General features: G+C 38.9%; 6 protein-coding genes and 1 non-coding gene across 7 annotated transcripts; 2 read left to right on the top strand and 5 right to left on the bottom strand.

The window, feature by feature from the left end:
- Nucleotides 1-242: 242 nt before the first annotated feature.
- On the top strand, nucleotides 243-1,045 carry LOC145703045 (uncharacterized). Its single transcript, XM_081780357.1, has 2 exons — nucleotides 243-651; nucleotides 746-1,045. Exons 1-2 carry the CDS (start codon nucleotides 267-269, stop codon nucleotides 934-936), a joined length of 576 nt encoding a protein of 191 aa, XP_081636483.1. The 5' UTR covers nucleotides 243-266; the 3' UTR covers nucleotides 937-1,045.
- Nucleotides 1,046-1,057: 12 nt separating this feature from the next.
- Nucleotides 1,058-3,435, bottom strand: LOC145703044 (uncharacterized). The gene is made up of 8 exons (XM_081780356.1): nucleotides 3,371-3,435; nucleotides 3,243-3,320; nucleotides 2,086-2,143; nucleotides 1,898-2,036; nucleotides 1,715-1,857; nucleotides 1,550-1,651; nucleotides 1,435-1,511; nucleotides 1,058-1,361 (listed from the first exon to the last, which is right to left on the bottom strand). The coding sequence occupies exons 2-8, from the start codon at nucleotides 3,300-3,302 to the stop codon at nucleotides 1,062-1,064; spliced, it is 879 nt and encodes a 292-aa protein (XP_081636482.1). The 5' UTR covers nucleotides 3,303-3,320; nucleotides 3,371-3,435; the 3' UTR covers nucleotides 1,058-1,061.
- A 5,778-nt stretch (nucleotides 3,436-9,213) lies between these two features.
- Nucleotides 9,214-10,327, bottom strand: LOC145704470 (uncharacterized). The gene is made up of 3 exons (XM_081781923.1): nucleotides 10,182-10,327; nucleotides 9,448-9,585; nucleotides 9,214-9,406 (listed from the first exon to the last, which is right to left on the bottom strand). The coding sequence occupies exons 1-3, from the start codon at nucleotides 10,297-10,299 to the stop codon at nucleotides 9,282-9,284; spliced, it is 381 nt and encodes a 126-aa protein (XP_081638049.1). The 5' UTR covers nucleotides 10,300-10,327; the 3' UTR covers nucleotides 9,214-9,281.
- Nucleotides 10,328-10,540: 213 nt separating this feature from the next.
- On the bottom strand, nucleotides 10,541-10,613 carry TRNAK-CUU (transfer RNA lysine (anticodon CUU)). The gene has a single exon. It is a non-coding gene; the product is annotated as a tRNA-Lys (tRNA).
- Nucleotides 10,614-11,541: 928 nt separating this feature from the next.
- On the bottom strand, nucleotides 11,542-13,281 carry LOC145704467 (putative steroid dehydrogenase 3). Its single transcript, XM_081781920.1, has 2 exons — nucleotides 13,042-13,281; nucleotides 11,542-11,835 (listed from the first exon to the last, which is right to left on the bottom strand). Exons 1-2 carry the CDS (start codon nucleotides 13,217-13,219, stop codon nucleotides 11,543-11,545), a joined length of 471 nt encoding a protein of 156 aa, XP_081638046.1. The 5' UTR covers nucleotides 13,220-13,281; the 3' UTR covers nucleotide 11,542.
- Nucleotides 13,282-17,227: 3,946 nt separating this feature from the next.
- Nucleotides 17,228-18,267, top strand: LOC145704121 (uncharacterized). The gene is made up of 4 exons (XM_081781557.1): nucleotides 17,228-17,357; nucleotides 17,440-17,651; nucleotides 17,696-17,956; nucleotides 18,008-18,267. The coding sequence occupies exons 1-4, from the start codon at nucleotides 17,290-17,292 to the stop codon at nucleotides 18,220-18,222; spliced, it is 756 nt and encodes a 251-aa protein (XP_081637683.1). The 5' UTR covers nucleotides 17,228-17,289; the 3' UTR covers nucleotides 18,223-18,267.
- Nucleotides 18,268-19,100: 833 nt separating this feature from the next.
- Nucleotides 19,101-19,689, bottom strand: LOC145703877 (uncharacterized). Its single transcript, XM_081781275.1, has 3 exons — nucleotides 19,589-19,689; nucleotides 19,399-19,544; nucleotides 19,101-19,227 (listed from the first exon to the last, which is right to left on the bottom strand). Exons 1-3 carry the CDS (start codon nucleotides 19,664-19,666, stop codon nucleotides 19,101-19,103), a joined length of 351 nt encoding a protein of 116 aa, XP_081637401.1. The 5' UTR covers nucleotides 19,667-19,689.
- Nucleotides 19,690-21,582: the final 1,893 nt, after the last annotated feature.

The following is a 21,582-nucleotide window of genomic DNA, read 5'->3' as shown; positions in this document are numbered from 1 at the left end:
CATCGAATTATCGCAGCAAAGATCCGAGGTTTTTTCTAAATGGAGGCTTAAAATTAGAGACACGACCTTTGAGTCGAGCAAAAGAACTTATGACCCCAAAAGAGTCTTGACGAGCGACGTAGTAACTGAGCTTACACAAGTCTCACTCCACCTATAAGAGCAACGTTGGTGGCGCCGAGAGCAAATGTGACTGCATAAAATGCTCCAGAAATTACGGAATGGCATCAGTTAACAACTGAACAAACAACAATAAAAAAAAAGACAAAATGAAACTTTTTGGAATCACCTTGGCTCTTGCCTCTGCCCAAGGACTCGGCAACGAAACCGAAGATGCTCGACACTACTTCCCAGAACCACACACTACCTTCTACCCTCGAGTTACTTTGCCGCCACCAAAATCTTGCTGGAAATGCGAAGGAGAAAACTACGGACTATGCATGCAGCAGCACAACATCAACTACGGTTTTATGGGACTTACCTGCCCATATGGCAAGGTTTGCAGCATTGTCGAGCGACGACGAGGAGGCAAGATCGAGTGGGTTTCGATGGGTTGCAAGGACGAAGACGTCTGCAAAGAAGAGCAACAACACAATATACGACCCTGCCCACAGATGCCCACTGCGACTGAGTGTCACCAGATGATTTATGGCCGTAAGAAGCAAAATCAAATTAAGACTAATACTGTCGTTATTGATTGTTTTGTTTTATATTTATTATTTTTATCATTCCTCAAATATTTTTTCAGACAGCTACGAAAAGGTTCCATCCGTCTGCCGAAAATGCTTCGATGAAACTAATGGTGCCAAAGCCGCCGGCGATTTTATAAGAAAGATCGGAATTGCCGATGCTAATAAGAAGACCCCACCTAGTCTCCCACTTTACCCAGATTGGATGGGCGAAGAAGACCCTGCCAAGAAGTGGAAGCCGTACTACTAAATATAAGGACTTTTCTTGAAAGCATAAGCGCTTTGTACAGAAGTTTTTTCACTGGCTGATTTCAAAGTAAATGCAATAAATCATACCAAAAAAATCAAGAATTCAAAAAAGTCGAGCTTGATCAATTATTTCATCGAACTTGAACTCGCAGTGTGGCTGAACAACGCAGAAGCGCTGATTTCTTCGTCAAAGAATCTTTTCTTATTCGATTTAACATATCTCGACATCTGAGCATTTTCAAGCATTGCTTCGGATGATTCTGGCATCGTCAGCGCAGTTCGGAAGTTGCCATCGGGAGCAAATGGTTCGGGAATAAAGGTGCTTTCCGTGTCCGAGTTTTCAAGAGAATCAGAAGTTTGATCTTTCAGCAATCGAGCAAGTAGGCCTTCTCTGTTCTCGTCGTTCAGGAATACTCCTCGTTCGTCCTAAAAATCATTCATCAAGTCAAACTCATGATGGAAATTTCCAGTCGAGATTCTCTTGATTTTCTGGTTTAACCTTGTGATTGACAGCATTTCCAATTTGCTTTTGATCCCTCAGCGCAGGTAGCAAAATGTTAAAATAGTTGAAATCATCTAAACATTTTTTACTGAAATCAACGAAGACAACCCACCAAGAATCGATCTATTCTTTGGCTTCTGTTTGACTCCCGGCCCCCATCGAACAGGATAATCAACATTTCTCTTCGGTCTTGTTTTTCTTGGGCGCACCCAGTCTGAGTACATCGTTAATCACAAGTCAAGTGTTTGCATTCTTTCTGAAAATTTATGCAGCGCACCTTGCTGGCTGTCGTTATCGGCGTATTGCGACGAACGCATCCGGAATCGATCAATCTCCGCTTCGATGAGTGTCTGTTCTTTCAAATCTTCCACTGCTCTGAGTCTTTTCACTCGTGGGTCGGTTCTTCGGACCCTCGACGACCTAGGAATCTGTGCTGTTGAAGGATAACTTGGTAACTAACCGGTGCAAAGAAGTCCTGGAAAACTCCGATTTGATTTTCTTCTCTGAAATGGACGTCATATTTTCGCCCGGGCGACTTATGTAGCCATGAAAATTTCTCCCAAAATCTTCCAAGAGTCTGTCTCTTTTTAGCACATCAGCTGATTTCATCAGATTAGGAGAGGGAGAGAGCATGGAAGATATAATTACCTTTGTCTTCAACGAATTCGTACTCAATATCTTCGAAAACATCATTATCATCATCAAACTAAAAAAACTTTAGTTTCGAAGAAAAATTGAGTGTTTTGTTAAAATAGCTGGTATTCCATGCTCTTTTTTCGGCTGCTCCTGGATCGCGCGGAATCCTGGATCGCGCGGATCCCGGATCGCGCGAATTCCTTGATCACGCGGATCGGGTGATTCAGGATTCCGCGCGATCCAGGATTTCGAAAAAATCAGAAATTCAATTTACAATTTTGCTTTTCTTATCAAAAATGGCCAGAACTGTTGTTAAGCCATGTAATTCTTATATTTTCAAATCAGAAATGTAAGAATATCAAATAAATAGAACCTTCAACGAAGTCATCATTCAACTATTTTTAGTTGTTTGATTTCCGGGACCTACTTTTATGCGCAGGGATTAGCAGCGCGCAAGTTCCATTTGGAGGTGACAAATGGATGGCAGTCCCGGATTTTCGTAGGGACAGATTAGGATAAAAATTGAGAGCTATTCTTATTTAAGATAAATTATTTATCATCATTAACGATTCCCTTCATTTTCTTCTCTTGATTCTTTTCAAAACATTTCTCAAATAAATGTCTGTCCCTGCGAAAATCCGGGAAAATCCATTTGTCACCTCCAAATGGAACTTGCGGCTGCTAATCTCTGCGCATAAAAGTAGGTCCCGGAAATCAAACAACTAAAAATAGTTGAATGATGACTTCGTTGAAGGTTCTATTTATTTGATATTCTTACATTTCTGATTTGAAAAGATAAGAATTACATGGCTTAACAACAGTTCTGGCCATTTTTGATAAGAAAAGCAAAATTGTAAATTGAATTTCTGATTTTCTCGAAATCCTGGATCGCGCGGAATCCTGAATCACCCGATCCACGTGATCAAGGAATTCGCGCGATCCGGGATCCGCGCGATCCAGGATTCCGCGCGATCCAGGAGCAGCCTCTTTTTTCTCTCAAATTTTTCATAAAATTATTTTTTTTCTTCAATTTCTTTTTATATAAAAATCTTAAGGACGCGTATATCTTGCCAAATTTGAAATTTCAAACCTTATTTGTCCGTTCATTTCAAATAAGTGCACCACTCAAGATATAACAAGTTTAAAAAATATTTGACTCGGTTCAATACAGTAAAAGAACGTTTGGGGTGATCACTCTCAAGTGCACCGCCACTGTAGCTGCTGAGCATTCGGCCGCGAATTGTAAACTTTTAAAATTGTCAAGCAATTGTCAAAAACGCGCGGGGCACGTTCTCACCGTTCCAGAAGCAGCCACAGAGCGAAGTTGTTCGCGGTCGCCGAGGAGGGCATTTTTGGCCAATTCGCGCTTTATGACAGCTTTCAAAAATAAGACGTTAGGGTAAAGGTTAGGGTTAGGGTTAGCTCGAATATTAACCTTTTTTAGGGAGGTGTCAGGAATCGACAAAAATCCCGAAAAATTTTGCGTGGAAATTTTCAACCAATCAAAAGCCTGAATTCGGCTGACCGGCCAATCAGAAGCCGAATAGCCGCCCACGCGAAATTTGTCGAATTTTTGTCGTTGCCTGACGCCACCCCCTTTTTACTTTCAAAGAAAACTTTCCTGAAGTCTCTCCAACTGAAATTCAACAAGCATTCTTTCATCATCATATTCGTTCATTTTCGTCCTACAGACGGTCTGGATTCCTTTTGGTCCATTTATCCTCTGGTTATGGATTTGCAAAAGCCTGCAGTTTTTTTTCTTTGCCTTGTCGATGTTTCTCATTTGGTCTTGTTTGTGGGCAATATAACGGTTTTTACTGCGGACAACTTTTTCGATATAAAAGAGGAAGAAATTAGAGGAGGAGATTTTCTTTTATAATTTTTCCTGATACGGGCATTAAAAATGTCTCTGGAATCAAATTGATGCGGGTGAGAAAACTGGACTACTTTGAAAATTCTTGATGTTACCTTTTGTTTGATAACTAATCCACACGCCACTTGTGATTTACAAGCAGGCAATGAACTATGGCTCCAACTCGGCCACAGTAATTCACTTTTTCAATAAAAATTTTATTTCTCTTTCTCAATCTGAAGTAACTGAAGTATCAAAGAAACGTTTTCTGCCTTTTTCAAGTGCCTAAATGATTAGCCCGTATTTGTCCACTTTCCTTGTGCCGTCATACTCCAGCAGGACTTCTTTCTTTTCCAGCTCATTTTCTCGACACTTTTTTGAGGGAATTTGAAAAGTATCTTACTTCTCAATTCTTCTTTCTCTTCAGAAAAAACGTATCAATCAGAAACCCCACTGTGCGGACAATTCTTTAATATCGCGTACGCAAATTGACACTGTGGTCGAAACAATTCAATTTCTTTTTTTATTCTGAATACAAAAAAAATACGATCAGCGGAAACAGGATTTTCAGAATCCGGCTGCTGCGGCAACACTCTATCTGTCGTAAAAGCAGTCGCAATGTTTGAGTATACTCAGCACCTCGCAAAAACGAACATGCAGACGTCGCCACCCTGCTTGCGCAGATTTGCTTCCGGAGACTGCGTCAAGTTTTTACAGCTTTATGAGTTTGGATGGGTAAACTTGGATTTCCAAGTCAGATTGAAAATTTCTTGTTAAAAGAAGGTCTCTCTACAGAAGAAAAACAGAGGGTTAGTAATTGCACCACGATACTTTTTTTTAAAGCGCGGTTGACTGTATTTACCGTTGTAGACCGCCAAAATCTAATTGTCGTCATGTGCTACAAACATTGCAAGGAGGTGATAATTTTTTGTTGTCCATTATTTCTGTCGTTTGTAAGAAAAATTTGAAGATGTCAATTTATAGAAAGACATACATTTTCCTCTATAGAGAACGACGATGCTTTGTTTATACGCATTCTCCGCATAAAGACTGTTTTGAAGAACCAGAAATTGTCATAGAAGACGAAACGGGAAATTTTCTATCGAAAGATGAAATTTATGGTCTTTTATCTCACCCATGCCGAGTTATGTATCACGCAGTTTGTGATCTTACAAATCTTCTGCTCGATTTCAGACGAAAAATTCAGAAAAATTTCATATTGAAGATCGTGGAAGCCCCCTATAGGGATATAGACTTCGTTGTTCGCATAATCATAGAAACGACTCTCAATAATGGTCTGAATGGTGTTGTCGAAGTAGAAATAGCAAAAGAACATGGAACATTCTCAAAATGCTCATGGCATAAATTCTACTTTGATAAGTATGGGTGTGATTTCGAGGCCTGGCTAAAAGACAAATCATATTTCTTGGATAAACGTTTGGATAAACTGTTGGAAGAACCCGTTGAAGTGGACTGGTTTGAAGCGGAATATAAGGATTCGCTTTATACAAACTACATGAAATTCGTTGAAAATGTTGAGAAAAAAGTAGAAGAATTAAAAAATCAGCCTCTCGAAGAGGAAAAAGATTCTGTTTGTCTACAGGAATTTCTTTCAAATCATCATACGTTCCAGAAATCGGCAAGAATGTCCACTTATATTGAAAAACTTCGAAAAGAACGAGAAAAATGTCAGAACGATATTGAAAAGCTTAATGTAAAAATTAAAGAAATTGATTGCCACGTGTCCGAACTGGAAAGTCAGCGTGAAAAGGAACATAAACTGGAGAAAGAACGATATAAAAAATTAATAGAAAAAATTGTTGATGGCCGTTTTGATGACTCTATTTTGGCGATTAAAGAAAATGAGGATCTCATTCGAGATAAAATCGAGAATCAAGAGGAAGACGATGACTATTGATTCGTGAAAAACAACTACTATTCCTGTTTAAAATCTGTCCAAATCAAATAAGTTTTATGATCTATCTACATCAATTATTCATCTGCAGTACTCATTCAACACTTGTTATATAGATTCCTTGTTATATTTTTATTTCATTTAATTCATCATTTACTGAAAATAAAACCATGTGTAACAAAACTGATGTAAAGATGTTAACAGATACAGACTGTATCATACAGTTATGAACTCAGGGCAATAATTGCGCAAAATGAAACGTTTCTCCCGACGATTAACAGAACCAAAACCGCAAATAAATTCATTAAATGGTGTCTCCTTTGGGGATGAAAGGGGATTTAGCGTGGTGGCGCACGTGCAACTGTGTTCTCTGACCACATGAATATCTTATTCATCAATTCCGCAGTTTTATTGAACTTGCTCCCCCTCTTCGTTTACCGAGAATACGCCTCATTAGAGAATTTGATTGAAGACGAGAGACTCCAAGAACTTGAAGAATTTGGCTGGGACTGATAGAAAATGGGATTCGACAGAATGAACTTCCTGGCTTATTGCGATGGACTTTATCATACATTTATCAATCGACTGGATGTGTTTACTTACATTTACTTGGTTGTTTATGAAGGTTTTCAAAACAAGGCACTTAAAAATATTCAAAAAAAAAATTTTAATAAATTATTTTTAAATGAAAACCGCGAAGTTTTTTGTTTTTCTCTTTGGAATGGTCGGAAACATTTGGTTGATTAAAAAACTCATTCAAGTTTGGAAGAAAAAGAAAGCGGTAGCTTCGGGATGCAGAAAAAATATTAATCAATTCATCCACCATTGCTCCTGTCAAATTAGTTTGATAACATAGAGGAGTAGGTACACCCTTATCTTATGCATCCTGCATGAAAGCTCATTTATATTTACTGAACATGACAGCGGCGAATGTTGTGTTCACCCAGGCACTTCCATTGATGTGGATTGAACAAATTCTTAACAATCGGGCCGGGATCATCTTCAATTTTAGCAGCAGATTATATTTTGACCGGATCGATTTCCTAGATTTTAGGCTAGAAATCAGTCGATTTTCAATGTTATTTTTGGGGGTTAAACCAATTTATGGAAGCGATTTTATGGATCAGGGTTTTGATTGGCTGTTAGGACAAATACAGCAATCTTATTGGTTATCCAAAAATGCACTTCTATAAATTGGTTTAGTCCATTTTTGGGCACAGCGTTCTTGAATTTGTGTTCCTAAATGATTAAGGATTAAGGGTACCTAGGTCGAGTTTGGGTACCCCCTTAAACCATTTTCTGACCAAAGAATCCAATTCTACAGGTTCTAAGGAACAAAAAACTCTATAATGACCCTATGGCTATCTAAACGTTTTCACGGTCAAAAACCACTGTAAAGTATAAAATCTATAGGAAATGCTAGTGCCTCAAATTTTGACGAAAAATTTTCCATCTCCAATTTTGCTGATTAAGGGCTTAAATGAAAGCTTATGGCCTGGTTAACATCGTAGTGAAGCTTAAAATTGCCCAAGAAAATTAAATTCTGTTCAAAACCGGGGAAAATGGAAGCTTACCAAGCAAAAATGCGGAATTTGTGAAGACTAGACCAATCTTTTGAAAATTTTGTTAAAAAAATCTTTGAAATCCAAATATCTGCTCTGTCACGATTGTAGAGGAGGCTTTAGACTTTATGTATCCAAAAAGAAAGAAAATGTTTGTATGAAAATTTTCGCCTGAATTTAGCGTCAAAGTTGGCCATTTTAGGCCGAGATGCCAACTTTGAGGGCATTTTTTCTGAAAAAAATTTTTGAAATCGAAAAAACTGCTCTGTCACGATCCGAGATCTAGGATAGATCTGTTGAATCAGCTATTAAGGTGCTTTTTTCGTTAAGTATTAAGGGTAGTAATTTACCCTCAAAGATGGCCATCTCGACCCAGGTACCCTTAAGTAGTAGCCTTAGGCAAAGAAAAAGGAAGTTTTAGTTGTAAGCGCAAAATTAATGATCCCAAGCGAAAGTTGGATTTTTGGCTGGTTCTTGTGCAAAACTCATAGTTTCCTGGCCCTTTTGAATTTGTATGGATCAACTGCCTTTTTGGTCATGATTTCGCTGGACAGATACATCTGCGTTGCTAAGGGTTAACTAAAGAAATGTTGAGAATGTGTTTTTCGAAGAAGATCATTTTTATTGAGCCAAAGAGACAATCTACGAAGCGCTATAGAACTTTCCTGATGCTGCTAAATGAGACTAATATCGAGCTGAGCAGAGTTTAACCCGATAACAGTTTACCCGCTAAAGCTGCGCGAGCTGAGAACGATTAGCCACTCGGTAAAGACAACTCTGGCTACTTGGGCCGCGACGCTGACCATTTGTCTTGTGCAAATGCAATATAGACAGCTTGGACAGGGTATCGCAGCCAATTCGACATTAATGAGCGATTTACTTTTCGCGTAAATCTGCATTTCTCCAACTGTCGGATTACTTGACTTGAACTTGACTTATTTTTTTTCTTAGCCACAGCGAAATACTTAGTAATCTTACCTTAGCTTGTCAATTTCACAGGCAGAGATGAAATATTTATTTTGACAAATCTGACAGTTTCTCACTATTTTAATTGATTTCTTTAAATACCAGAGGGGGTCCCCAAAAATCAGTAAAATCGTCGAATTAAGGGTGTCCACAGCAATTTTCCCCAATCATCATGATTCTGTGCGGAATTTTGACTATGTTCCGTATAGTTTTTTTCCTTGTGGACATCCTTAATTTCAAATCTCCAACCGAACTCGAGTAAACTATCCATTATCGCGTTACTAATGGCGCATAATTTATAAGAGATCGTAACGAATACGAATTGACAGTTATTCCGATAGATCCTCGATTATAAGAAAAGGAGAATCAGAGGTCAAAAATCATGATTTTTTGTCAAGTTTCTGAAGTTTGGAACCAAATGCCAAATTCTAGTTCAGAAGTCTTCGATTTAGGATGATCATATTTAACTTTGGAATTGTTGGATTTAGTTCAGAATATGCATTACCCCTGAATAAGCCACTATCGCCAGCAACTAACGGTGAATGAAACATCAAGTGCAAGAAACGGATTCTTAGATCGAAATGAGCCAAAAGAGGATCACCAGAGGATCAAGTGATTTCTCTCGCATCTCGCTTAGATTAAAACGCGCGAAAGAAGTGATTGATTTTGGAATGAGTCCTCGTTGATTTCAACTTTTGAATCCATCCAAGTCCGCTAAAATTCGACTCGAATGGTCCTGACAAATGCCGGAATATCTGGAACGATCAAAATTCAAAGTACACTTGTTATTGCCAGTGGAATGTGCCTTGGGAGACTGGCTATTTCGTCTTCAGGTATTTTTGCTTTATTTTATTTGAATCAGTGAATCAAGGCCGCTCTAGTCTAGCGCGTTTTTATCAGGGTATCGTTAGGGTTACTGCTTTTTCTTTGAACATTTTTCCATTCGAAGTCGTTTTTCCTTCATTGCTTTTCTGACAGCATCTCTTGAAAATCCCCATTTCAGAGCACCGAGAAACTGAGTTGCAGGTTGCATCCAAACTTTAAAAAAAATAAATTTTTCTTCAAAAATCTCTTTTTACCGGCGAACTCGTGAAAGTACCATCCACAAGAAGTTTCATATCTTCCGACCATTTTCAGCGCAGAAGGGACCCATTCTTCGACAACAGGGAAGAACTTGTTTTTGATCGCTTCCGCAATTTTATTTTGCTCCTTCCAATCTAAATTTGGGTTCGGCATTGCCGAATCGGCAACCTGTGTAGAGTTCCTGAGTCAGGGTTAGGGTTAGGGTTAGGCTTCGCTATAATAGGTTATATATCATATACAATATATAATAGATAGAAATTATAATTTTGGCGAAGCCGCTTTGCGGCTCCGTATTTAAAAAAAGCCGCTACGCGGCTTTTCGTAAAAGTTCTTTAGGAACCTGACTCGCGTTCTCTACACAGGTTGCCGCTAAAAATAGGTCTAAAATTCCGAATTTTGACGAATAAGTGGATTTTTCTTGAACCAAAAACATGTCCTAAGTTTCACGCAAAATGTGCATGAGCATCAGCAAGCCTTATTAACTCCTTGTGTTAGGGAAAACAAAAAGCTTCACTTTGTTTCAACCGCGCTTCGGGAAATAATAATTATCAAATACGCAGATCGATTTTGCGAAAAACACACTTGATGAACACCTGAAAAGAGTCGGCTTAATAACACGATTAGTTTCCTTGTTTTCTCCATCAATGACCGCTTGGTTTCAAAATAACCAATCTTATTACCACTTAGACAAAAGTCTATAAAATCTAAATAATTCGGATAACTAGCGTACCTTCGTCCAGAACCTTCGTCATTGGCGTTCGAATGAATTGTGGATGGAACACGTGAAATGTAATGCCGCTTTCGTGCGAAGGATAAGCGTCTTGTAGACTTTGCGAAAGCTGAATCATGAAGGACTTTAAAAAGGGTCAACCTCTTGACTTAAAAGTTTACATGAGCTTTGCTGTCCACTGAAGGCCACTAAATTTTAGACTCCTCCGTTAAAGTATTCTTGAGAGGCGAAACTTCAAAGTTTAAAATTATAGACTTTTAGAACCTATTTTGGCTAGCCTTAAAATTCCAAGAGTGCTAGTCAACTTGTGACGAAAACCTGACTCTATTGGGGTTAGGAATAGGGATTGAGAAAAAGTAAGCCTAATGCGGGGCTCGAACCCGCGACCGTTGGATTAAGAGTCCAACGCTCTACCGACTGAGCTAACCAGGCTTGCCCTCAGGGGAGTGTGTCCTTGTTACGGCTGAGGGTACTTTTATAACTCTAACGTAAAGCTCTCAAATCTTGACTCAGGTTTTCTACGCAGGTTAGCGATCCTACCCTCTGTACTATGGTTTAGAGCTAGAAACTTGTCATATTTGGTATTCTTTGAGTCAATACAGTTTTTTTCCTCTTTTGTGGATCCCAACTTTGTGGACATTTTCTTCATTTAAAGGGGTTTATGTGGGACACTTTTGCAAAGATTATGTTCCACTTTTGTGGACATTTTCCCTGGTGATAAAAATAGCGTATTTTTTCAAAAATCTTTTCTTTTTTCTAAGATATTTGTGGCTTTTGAGGAACATTTAACCGACTTTAGTAAAAAATAAGCAAGAAAAATGCGTTTCAAGGATGAAATTTGCTGTTTTTAGATAGAAACTAATGGGAGCGAAAAATTTTAAGCCTCTACGTTGGGACATTTTTTGGAGACTCTTGCCCACTTTTGTGGACATTTTTGAGAAAATATGGGACAAAAAATGTCCACAAAAGAGGAAAATAACTGTACTTTCCGGACAGATACTCCGTAGCAATGTTAGAAGTGTTTATCTTTCGTGTACCCCGACTTGGACGATCCATATAAAGGCAACAGGCCGACTGGTGTCTTTGCGGAAGCAGATCCCATGTTCATGATCAGCCCGTTCTTCCGCTTTAGCATTTGAGGAAGAACGATTCTGTCGAGCAATGCGGGAACGCCGATGTTGATTTTCACCAAGTTCGTGATTTCTTCGTACGAGCTTTCGGAGTAATTAAACAGCTTGGTTTCGGCTTTGGTGGGATGGTAATTTTAATTTAAAACAATTGGCTCTCGTTTTCTGAATAACCGCACTTTTTCAACTCAGCATTTTTTCTAATTAAAGAGTCTCTAACAAGCATCTTTTTCTTCATTGTTTTTTTTCATCCCTTTTTCCTATGCCAGCATTATTAAACAAAATACCGATCTTTTCCGAATCCAACTCGTTTTTGAACTCCTCGTAAGCGGATTTATCCGTCATTAGTTTGGTCAAATCCATGATTTTGCTTTTGATCTGGATTTTTGGATTGATTTTCTTGATTTCGGCGACGGTTTTTGGAAGGAGGTCAGCACTGTAGTCGACGAGGAAAAGGTTGATGCCCATTTTTGCGAACTCGATGGCGCAGGAACGGCCAATCCCCCCTGCTCCGCCAGTTATCAGCGCTTAAATTTTCGATAAGATTAAACTTTCCACTATCATTTCAGAAGCTAGAACTCCAATTCGAACGTCTAACGATAGGTGGATGAATTTCCAGAACTCCCAGCTCGATTCATTTTAGAAAAAAAGCCACAACAGTGACTTTGCGGGAAAATATGACGGTAGACTTTTGGTGCGTTAGATAGGGCGTTGAGCGAACTTATTTCAATAATCTCCAGCCCCGACCACAACTCACAACCACGGCGGAGTTCAAACAGTGCGCACTTTTTAGAAATTGAAATAACAGAGTCGCTGGGAGCGTTGTATTTTGATTTGAATGCCAAATGCTACCTGCTGAGTGATATAGATCTGCATTGGCCAAAGAGAACACTGACTTCGAATTTGGAAATTTTTCGATGAGATCTGTTTCCAAGTCAGCAAACTGAGAGCAGATTTTGAGAATATTGCTAAATTATTTAAAATTTGAAAGCGATTTGAAAGAACGAAGGAAGTTCTATAGATTTTGTTTTGAGAACAGTACAACTGTTTTGGCACTCCACCTTATCTAAACTACTACGGAGTTTCCTTCAATTCTAGCTCGGATTTTATTTTTGGCTTGTACCGGCGGTACAAAATTGTAACGGCGGTACAAATTTGTACCGTGGCCGCCCTACAGCCCAAAAATTTGCGCTATAAGCTCGTTGCCCTGATGTGCTACTATACAAGACCGGAGGAGAAGAAGAACATCGACTGTAAAAGGCAGCAACTACAATTATTATCTCTTAGTACGACGGATTAGAGAAAGGAGGGGCCATTGAAAACAGATTTTTATTTGCGAATGCGGCCCTTTTGCCCTGCACCGTACCGATTTCCTCTGCTGATTACAGTCACTTGCTCCCCTGGGCGATGATTGATAAGCCGCGTTGTGCTGAGAGAACGTTCCAGCTGTTATCATTTTTAAAAATCTGGTCTGGGTGGCCGACTCACCTTCCATTCCCCCCTTTTTTATGTGATTTTTGAGAAGGAAAATCTGAGTCAGGATTTGAAATAGCTCTTGTTAAAAGCCGCGTAGCGGCTTTCACCAAACAAAGCCGCGAAGCGGCTTCTCAATAATATAGTTTCAGTCCTTATCGAAAAGTAGCTGCTTCATTTTAGCTCGCTCAGAACCTGACTCAGGGTTTTCACTCAGGTTTCCGAGCCCAGTCAGCATCAACCAAAGTAACTCTACTTACCAAAGCCACCGTCAGCAGCAGCGACAAAGTCAAAAGCAGGCTTGGAAGCATAAATAACGAAGGTCTTGACCTGAGTCCATAGAAACCAGCAAAATCGGATCGCAAAGTAACAAACAACCAAGGGCAACACCACGTTTCGTATACAGTGGCACTCTAAGAATAAGCTCCAGTCGAGCATTCTGAACACGACGGATTAGTATTCCAACACGTAAAAGATGGTTCTAAAGCGGCGAGACGCTTTCTCAGAGTGTGGATTTTTTCCTTGCGTAAGGAGTTTTCTTTTGTTAAACAAGTCTGGATTCGAATTAAGGTGGTTGTCATGCTCAATTTTCGTGAAAAAATTTCATTAAAATTCAAATTTTAAAAAATAAGATTTTAATTAAATTTATTCTAAATTTATTAAAATATAAAAAAAGATCAATTTTTTTAAAAATAAGGGTGTCACTTCATAATTTATTCTAAAAAATTTGAAAATTGAATTGCATGATTTTTAATTCTCTCAATTTCCCGTAAACTTTAATAAAATCTAACCTCATTCGCGCGTTAGTAAATAAAAATTCTCTTTGTTTGCCCTTGCCAAAGTCTAATATTTGGAAAACAGAGGTGGTTCTCTGAATTTCAGTCGAGCAGATTTGTTATGAGCCGCATATTTAGGTGGAACTAGAAACGTCTAAAAACTAAGGGTCATTAAATCAATCTTGTTTCTTTCCGGCTTATGCTCACTTTTTCGCTGGGAAAAGAGTATTGAAAATGAGTTGCTTTTTTAACGAAATTTAGATTTCTGGCGCAGCTCGTTCCTTTATTCATTGTGCTTTATATTGGGGGATAAAATTTCGTTTTTCGAACACTGCTAAAATTGTCACGATTGTCACGAAAGTCAATAAAATCAGCATAAATCGTCACCCTAACTTTAATTCTAACCAAATTCGTGACATTCGTGACATTTTGGTCGCCACAGAATATGTCACGAATGTCACGAATGTCATGAATGTAACGAAAACATGTCTTTTCTTAGTGACATATTCAGGTAAATCGTGACATTAGTGACATTCGTGACATATTCAATGGCGACTAAAATTGTCACGAATGTCACGTATTCGGTTAGGGTTAGAGTAAGGGTTAATGTTTTTATTGACTTTAGTGACCTTCGTTACATTCGTGACAATTTTAGACTTCTCGTTTTTCAAGCAATTTTCATCGTTTTTATCCCCACTGAAAGGTGAATATCAAAATCGAAGTCAACGTCAGGAAGCAAACTTCAACAATCCAAAGCCTTATCAGATCTCCAGCGCTAATCAGCGGGGTGGTATCACAGAACTCGTACTCAATAATGGACGCAGAAGTTCGAAAGAGGCAAAAGTCGTCCGAATCCATCACGCGACAGGTAGGCTAAAAAAATTGCAAAGCAATCAATTTTTTTATAATTTCTTGTAAAAATGAAATTGAGACCCGCTTCGTCACGGGTGCGTTTTTCCTGAGCTGGATACCGCGGCAGATTATCACTTTTCTGAACATTCTCTTCTACCGCTTCATTCACGGCGAAAGTCAGAACATGCTCTGGAAGAAAATCGAATTCTGTGCTGTTTTGATAGGCAAAGTGGATTTACTGGAAGCCACAATCTAAAAAACTCAACAAAACTGTCTGTCGAAAAGACCCTTTCTTAACAATCCTCAAAAAAGCATATTCCAACGTCTTCCTGATTCCAGTAGCCTTCGCCATCGCCATGAGCATCACCAAAAGAGAGTTAGAAGAAACAAAACGCCGCCATGCTGAAACAATTAAAAGGCGGCCAACGGATCAAGCGATTCAAAATAGCCGTCGTATTTCAATTCTACCTCCTCCAAGCTCATCTACCTCTTCCAGTGGGCCCGGAGTTCTGATAAACTGGATTAAGAACTACTCTTTCTCGGGCTGTTAAGCTATCCAGAAAAAATTAAGGGTATACCGTATACCTCAACTAAAAACCCAAAAAAGCTTGCTCCTAGCAACCTGAGCATTAACGGCCTGTATATCCTTAAGTTTGATATCGAGAAATCATCATATTGGGAACGGTTGTAGTCGAGGGTTAGATCTAAAAGTGCCAATAAAAATTAAGGGTGTATCTAGGATAGTTTTGGAGAAAAACTTGCTCCAAGAAGACATACTTTCGCACTTCTAGGGGGGTCCCTAAATTGGCCTCATACAGACTTTTTAACCCTAAGAAGGTGTTATGTACTGGCGACTCTCTAACGGGCCTTCCAGTATTTTTACAAAACCTTATGTAGTACCTAGCAGACAACTTTCTATGAAGGAGCAAAGGTCAAAGATAATAATTGTTTTTTTTTCGAAAAACATAAACGAAGAGTCTGTATTTTGTGTTTTAGAAGTCGGGTTCGAAAAAAGCGAAAGAAAGAAAAAAGTTTATGTTTAGCTCTTTAGCTTTTAGCAGTGTTGTTAACCTTACGTGGGGTTTTCGAATTCAAGAGCCGTTGCGCAACTCGGGCTAATATTCGTTTAGAAGAAAGTGCATTATTTTCCAGCACTTGAGAAGGACACCTTGCAAATGCTCAGTTACTCTTGAGATTGATCGAGTAGAAATGGCGTAAAAGATAATGATATTATTCGGAACTCATGCGAAGCGAAGCAACTCCTCATTGCCAATCTTCGTCTGTCAATTCCTGCCCAGGAAAGGTTCGAGCACGAAAAATACGAAAAAAAGCAAAACCATAATATTGATAAAAATCTGCAAAATTTATATTTAAAAATAATATTTGATGGTGAACAATATAAATCATATGAAATCCCATTTGAGCCATCTAGCTCTTCCCTGCCAATCGTTAATACCGAACAACTCCTTGGAAAGTAAATAAAGTGCAAGAATGAAGCCTTGAATGCGCAAAAATAGTGAATTCGCTCGACCTTTTTGACAGATCGCCGCGCTTCCCTCGCCCCCGATACATACTTGCTGAATAATAGTGACCGCAGAAGAAGCTCGCTCTTCCCACCTGATGTAAATAACATTTGAAATTTCCCTGCACAAATTCAAACAATAAAAGGATCAAAAAAACAACTAAGAAAACCTTAAAAGCCCGGAAATTCGGATGAAATAGTCTACATTCCATCATTTCTAAAATCGATCTAAAAAAATGACAAAAGTATTTTTCCGCCGCAAACTGTCATATCTGCGCGGTGCTGTCCGGGGCGGGTGACCACGTTAGATAAACAGACCCGTTTCTTGCACTCTTTTTCTTTTTGTAAAAGAAACGTGTTTCAAACAAAAGACGAGGCCGGAGCTAAGCACAAGATCCTCGGGATGTGATAACGTCCCACCGCACCCTAGATTTCAAGAAAAACGAACTTTTTGTTTTAGAAACAGAATGCTTCAAAGTTTCAAAGTTTTTTTTTAAAATACAGTTATTTCTGTATTTCCGTATCTACCGATTAATTTTGATGACTGTCCGAAAAACTAAAACCTGAATAAGCGACACCAAGCGAGTAGATTCCATTTTCTTTCGTGCCTGGAGGACCCCCTCTACTGGAAGAATTTTACATAAAAGAAGCATAATCTCTTCCGGGAATTCTCGACCTAACATGCTTTTCCGAATTCTTAATTTAATTTGCTTTGTGCCAATTAAACTGTTTAGCTTTGGCTACCAGACAGCGCTTGGAACGCTTGAAAAAAATAATGAAATCAGAAAATTACAACAAATTTTCCTCAACACACATTTTGCCCATTCAGACGGTTTGTCCATCTGCGGAATCTGAAAATAACAGCCGTATTTGGTGAGTTCAACCGGCGCTGGACTGTTCATATTCGGTAGTTTTTCTCTTACAAAAGGTTATGGTTCGATGATGGAAATTTCTTTCTGGAAGGAGCGCGTCAGACATCTAAGGAAGTTTTCCGCACATGAACTCACCCTTGCGAAGGGGTAAATTATTCGCGTGGAAACTGCGAATGTGGGATCCGTCATCACTGCTGTTGATACTCGCCCACCCGAATTCGACAGATTTCTCTGAAGGACAAGTTAGGGCTTTCTCGCCCCTACTTGGCAGAAAAGAAGTAGGGATATTCTAGCGAATCGAGATATTATGGTGCTTCGTAAAAAGGATTTGAATCTTTGATAATGGATCGGTCTTATCGGGAAATGGTTCAGTTCGTAACTATCTGATCTTGAAAGATCGTCCAACGAGGTCTTATTTGCGGTGGTTGCATTGAAGTTTAGTAGAGAGAAATTTGTGAACGGGAAAAAATTAAAAGTAGTGCGAGGATGGAATTGGTGGGCCTTGATAAGTTTCTCACTTATCGTGGTGAACATGGAAACTGTGATGAATGCGGGTAGGCTAAAGATGATTTTACGTTCAATTTTATTCAAAAAATATTGATTACACTGCAACATTCGTACCCTTATATATTTAAGAATCTCCGAATCAACGACTGTTATACAAGAATTCAAACTTTGCAAACCATGTAAAGATTTGGATTTTCCGGATGAAAAAGCCACGTTTCAATACTGTAACTCAACATTCAAATGTCGAGCAGGAAACTGCGCTGCGGATAAATTGTCTTATCTCGAGTTGGTTATTGGAACTTGTTGCGAAGCCGCATTAATGCTTAAACCTGAGCCTGACGGTATCAGTTTCATACAATAAAAATAAGAAGACTTTTGTTTATAGATGCTGACAATGAACACGAGTATTTCAATGATCTTTATCAAAGAATTAGAAAGGAAGATGATGATTGTGATGCAAGGATAGGTTTCGCTACGTCGAGTCTATCTGATGCAAAGAAAAATCTGAAAAAGGCCAAAGAAGCGGTCGCAATCGCAAAAAAAGAATTGGAGTCGGAGAAATTAAAAGGAAAAACTTTAAGAAAACTACGTGAGAAAAGTGCAAAGCGAGTTCTTTTTGTGACTCAAGTTGCTTTGGAAACTGTCGGTAAGAACTTAAAAACTTTATTATTTTGTATAAATATTTATTGGTCTTTAGAAAGTGAGCCTAAATCCAAAAAACCAAAAACTGAGAATGAGAAGCCTCATTGCAAGGTCTGCTTCTTTCCCTTCGACAACGATCATCCTGAAGCTGTAATCATCCCATGTGGTCACAAAGCCTGCTTCAACTGCATCTCCAATCTTCCACAGAAAAAATGTCCAAGCTGCCACGTAAAGTTCACTAAGAACCGTGTTTTCAAAGTTTTTAACTGATTTGTCCTCATCACCTTTGATTTTCAACATGCCTCTGACAATTTATTGTGAATAATTGTAATTGTAAATAATTATTGTATACAAGTTATTTTTATTGAATATAGCTCATATGCTTGTACAAATAATAACTTATCCATGAAATATATTATCAGAACCCCAATTAATGTCTCATCATCTCTCAGAGAGTTTGGAAATTTCAAATTATGCATCAGCATGTCAAAAGAGACGAAATTTCGCATAGAAGAATAGTTATACCAGCTTCAAATTGTCTTTCAGAATAATCGCTTGTCAGCATTTCTTTACCCTTGACTGTACTTTCACGTCTCTACTGCCAGCGTTTATGCTAATGAATGCCGGTGAAATATCCAATTCAGCGAATTCCGCGAGCAATGTATAATTGAAACTGAATTTTTGAAATTTCTACAACAGGTGTTCACCGTGTTTTTTGAAATGAAAATTCGCAAAAATAAATTATTCATGTTCCAATCTGCCGGAAATGGAAATCAGAATCGAGGTTCATTTATTTCTAGTGAAGAGTTTACTGGAAGCGTTTATTTTTAATATTTTCAATGAGCAGTTTCTGAAATAGTTTTTTTTTTCTTTCATGAAGCAAGCTGATCGCTATGGCTAGCTGGGCTCGGGAACCTGTGTAGAAAACCTGAGTCAGGGCTTTAAAGTGCTGAAATGAATAGCCGCGCAGCGGCTTTTCTGAGAACGAAGCCGCAAAGCGGCTTCGCTAATATTACCGTTTTAATCAAAGAAATATTCAGGTGAAGCCGCTTTGCGGCTTCGTTTTTAAAAAAGCCGCTGCCCGGCTTTTCATTTCAGCTATTTCAGACCCTGACTCTTTTTCTTAACAGGTTGCCGAGCCCAGATGGCTAGGGAGGAAGAGTCGGTCCTTTCGATCGAGGATGCTCAATGAGCACTGATGTTTCGTGCTGATTGTTCTTCGGCGGAGAAAATGGCCTCTCTCTGCGCGTTGGTGTCTGGTAGCCAGACGTCGATCTAGGCTTTATGTTAAACGATCAATTCCGGCCTCTTTTCACTGCGCATAATTTGAACTTCACAAACAACTAGCTCTGTTCATTTTACCCGCAAGTGCACTTGTTGTTCATGCAAATTTCCAATTTCGAGTTAAATTTAAAATTTCTTTGCGAGTTTTGGAGTTTCACTGACCTGGAATTGATGCGCCGCCTACTGAGACTTCCATTTTCTATGTTATGCTCTCTAAGCTTTTGTTGATAATCTGGATTCTCGTAAGGATTCCAAATCTTGTCCTGCGTCCACAAAAGGTTCTTTTCTTTGTTTAAAATTTTCCTCCTCTTTAATCATCGTCGTTACTCCCTTTAATCTTCCCAATACGTACCTTGTACCCTTTGACGCCCATATGAGTCGACATATACAAAAACTCGGCAATAGAAATTATAATCGAAATCCCTGCCATTCCGCCTTAAATAATTATAACACAGTATTCCCTGTCAAAAACTTACTCATATAAAAACGAAGAGCGTCTTCTCCCAAGGTCGAGAAACCCAGCAAGGAATTTCTTTGCTCTGTCCACAAGCAGTTACAGTCTCATCGCCCCATGGCGGTTTCGTCTGAAAGACAACCCGTTATAGAGATTCACTGTAAAAAATCTACTCTTTGAAGTTCATATGCGATAAACAACAGACAAAAGCAAAGCAATCTTCAACCCTTATCTCATAATCTGAATTCCTGAATTTCAAAGTACTTTTTTCTGGCAGACAGTGAAAGCACCCTCAACGGGAGAATATAATTTGTTTATTTTGACACGTTTCTTTTTTACAAAAAACAATGTCTGCCGTGGAAAGATAGACAATTAAATTTTCGAAGAATTCAATGTTTGGTGTTATTTATGGTGAGGGGATAATCCAAGGTTATTATCATCATTAGCGTTTTAATTTGAACATAGTGTTTAACTTGTTAGACAAAAGCTGTAATTATTTTTCCACCGAAAAGATCATTAACACATTTACTAATAAGCTATTAAAGACAACTAAGTACTGTTTACAACGCATGGTAAATATTCAGTCTACCAGTCATTTGAACCGGTTAACGATACTCCTTTTTTTTAGTGTAGGTACTCACGTGTTCGTCGGAAAAGCAGTCGTATCGCTCCGGAACCCGAAAGGCGATCCAGCCGGATTTTCGCGTCTGGTTCTGTTGTAATTTGTAGGCTAGCCATAAAAACAGGCCTTCAATGGCGGCTCAGACCGTCGGATCATCAAAAATTTCTTTTAGGAAAAGGTTAGTTATTCAAAAGATCCTTTCTTGGAAAAAAAGATGCACCAAGTATCCAAGTCTAATGCCGGGCGTCCAGATCACCTCCTCTAAGTTTCCTCGATCATCCACGTGATTCTTTTTCTATTCTGCGGGTATCCACAGTATCCGATTTACGCGGCCGCTTGAGCCACCTAATACTGATGCAATAATTATGAGAGATGCCCGCCTTGATTTGGCTTTCACGAATCATGTACTTTTTCTTCTGCTTTTCGATTTTCTCATACGCCCTTGAAATTAAATTAATCGCTAGTCACCCGTGTTGATGAAAATAAACAGCTTACCTAGCGGCTTTTAAGTCGGATAGTTGCGAGTTCCTTGTAGTGCTCTCATCATCGGAGAAATCTTAATGAAGTTGTTAGTTGTCTACTAGACAGAATGTCTACCAGACATCATAAACCCGATTTTCGGCTGATTATTCTTCGTGAGTTAGGATTGATATACCCTTATTTTCGGAAGAAATAAGGGTCCAAATTCATGCAGAAAAGTCGGCCGAAATGAGCCATTACGAGGCCTACCCCTTAAAATGAAGGATCACGAACCTGCGCGAGCTTCAGTCTCCGTTTCTTTGAGCTTTTCCCACGCTCGATCTAATACTTTTTGTTGTTTATGACTATTCAGAGGGTCAAACAACGGAACCGGTCGCTTATTTTATATTTACGTTTCGAAAGAATAAACGTTTGCAAAGAAAAATTGCTTAGGATTAAACTTTTTAAACTATTGTTTAACTGTGGTTGATCACGTGACCGTCCTAAGGTGATGTACGCGTGGAAGACGAATTTCGGCATGGAAAGGAAAAGCATTTGAATCGACCAAAATCGCATGTGGGAAACTGGCGAGAATCTGATCAAGGATGAGAAATGGAAATCATATATTCCGGAAGGTGAATTCTTCTTTTTTTATCCTTGGCTATTGTAGCAAACGTTCTGACAGCCGGGTTGATTGGTATCACATTTGAACTGTCCTTGCTCATCACCATACACTTGGCTTCCGATCATCGACACTATCAGGAGTCGGAAAATGAACTAAATAAAAAATATTAAGGACACCCTTATTGTG

The sequence above is a fragment of the Oikopleura dioica genome, chromosome PAR, assembly GCF_907165135.1.
Source record: "Oikopleura dioica chromosome PAR, OKI2018_I68_1.0, whole genome shotgun sequence".
In the NCBI taxonomy this organism is placed as follows: Eukaryota; Metazoa; Chordata; class Appendicularia; order Copelata; family Oikopleuridae; genus Oikopleura; species Oikopleura dioica.
This window is presented reverse-complemented; position numbering and strand designations above follow the sequence as displayed.

Bases quoted from the DNA above. Each gene is read 5' to 3' on its own strand.
- LOC145703045 (XM_081780357.1), top strand. From the start codon at position 267: ATGAAACTTTTTGGAATCACCTTGGCTCTTGCCTCTGCCCAAGGACTC. The intron at 652-745 runs GTAAGAAGCAAA...ATATTTTTTCAG, and splicing joins TCACCAGATGATTTATGGCC to ACAGCTACGAAAAGGTTCCA.
- LOC145703044 (XM_081780356.1), bottom strand. From the start codon at position 3,302: ATGCTCAGCAGCTACAGTGGCGGTGCACTTGAGAGTGATCACCCCAAA. The intron at 2,144-3,242 runs GTATTGAACCGA...AAGTTTTTTTAG, and splicing joins ACCCCAAACGTTCTTTTACT to TTTGATGATGATAATGATGT. The intron at 1,652-1,714 runs GTGCGCTGCATA...CGATGTACTCAG, and splicing joins CGATAACGACAGCCAGCAAG to ACTGGGTGCGCCCAAGAAAA.
- LOC145704470 (XM_081781923.1), bottom strand. From the start codon at position 10,299: ATGATTCAGCTTTCGCAAAGTCTACAAGACGCTTATCCTTCGCACGAA. The intron at 9,586-10,181 runs GTACGCTAGTTA...ACCCAAATTTAG, and splicing joins GACGAAGGTTCTGGACGAAG to ATTGGAAGGAGCAAAATAAA. The intron at 9,407-9,447 runs GTAAAAAGAGAT...TTTTTTTTAAAG, and splicing joins GTACTTTCACGAGTTCGCCG to TTTGGATGCAACCTGCAACT.
- LOC145704467 (XM_081781920.1), bottom strand. From the start codon at position 13,219: ATGCTCGACTGGAGCTTATTCTTAGAGTGCCACTGTATACGAAACGTG. The intron at 11,836-13,041 runs GTAAGTAGAGTT...CGAAAATTTAAG, and splicing joins TGCTGCTGACGGTGGCTTTG to CGCTGATAACTGGCGGAGCA.
- LOC145704121 (XM_081781557.1), top strand. From the start codon at position 17,290: ATGGAATTGGTGGGCCTTGATAAGTTTCTCACTTATCGTGGTGAACAT. The intron at 17,358-17,439 runs GTAGGCTAAAGA...TATATATTTAAG, and splicing joins GGAAACTGTGATGAATGCGG to AATCTCCGAATCAACGACTG. The intron at 17,957-18,007 runs GTAAGAACTTAA...ATTGGTCTTTAG, and splicing joins AGTTGCTTTGGAAACTGTCG to AAAGTGAGCCTAAATCCAAA.
- LOC145703877 (XM_081781275.1), bottom strand. From the start codon at position 19,666: ATGGCAGGGATTTCGATTATAATTTCTATTGCCGAGTTTTTGTATATG. The intron at 19,545-19,588 runs GTACGTATTGGG...CGATGATTAAAG, and splicing joins TGGGCGTCAAAGGGTACAAG to AGGAGGAAAATTTTAAACAA. The intron at 19,228-19,398 runs GTCAGTGAAACT...CATAAAGCCTAG, and splicing joins AGGCGGCGCATCAATTCCAG to ATCGACGTCTGGCTACCAGA.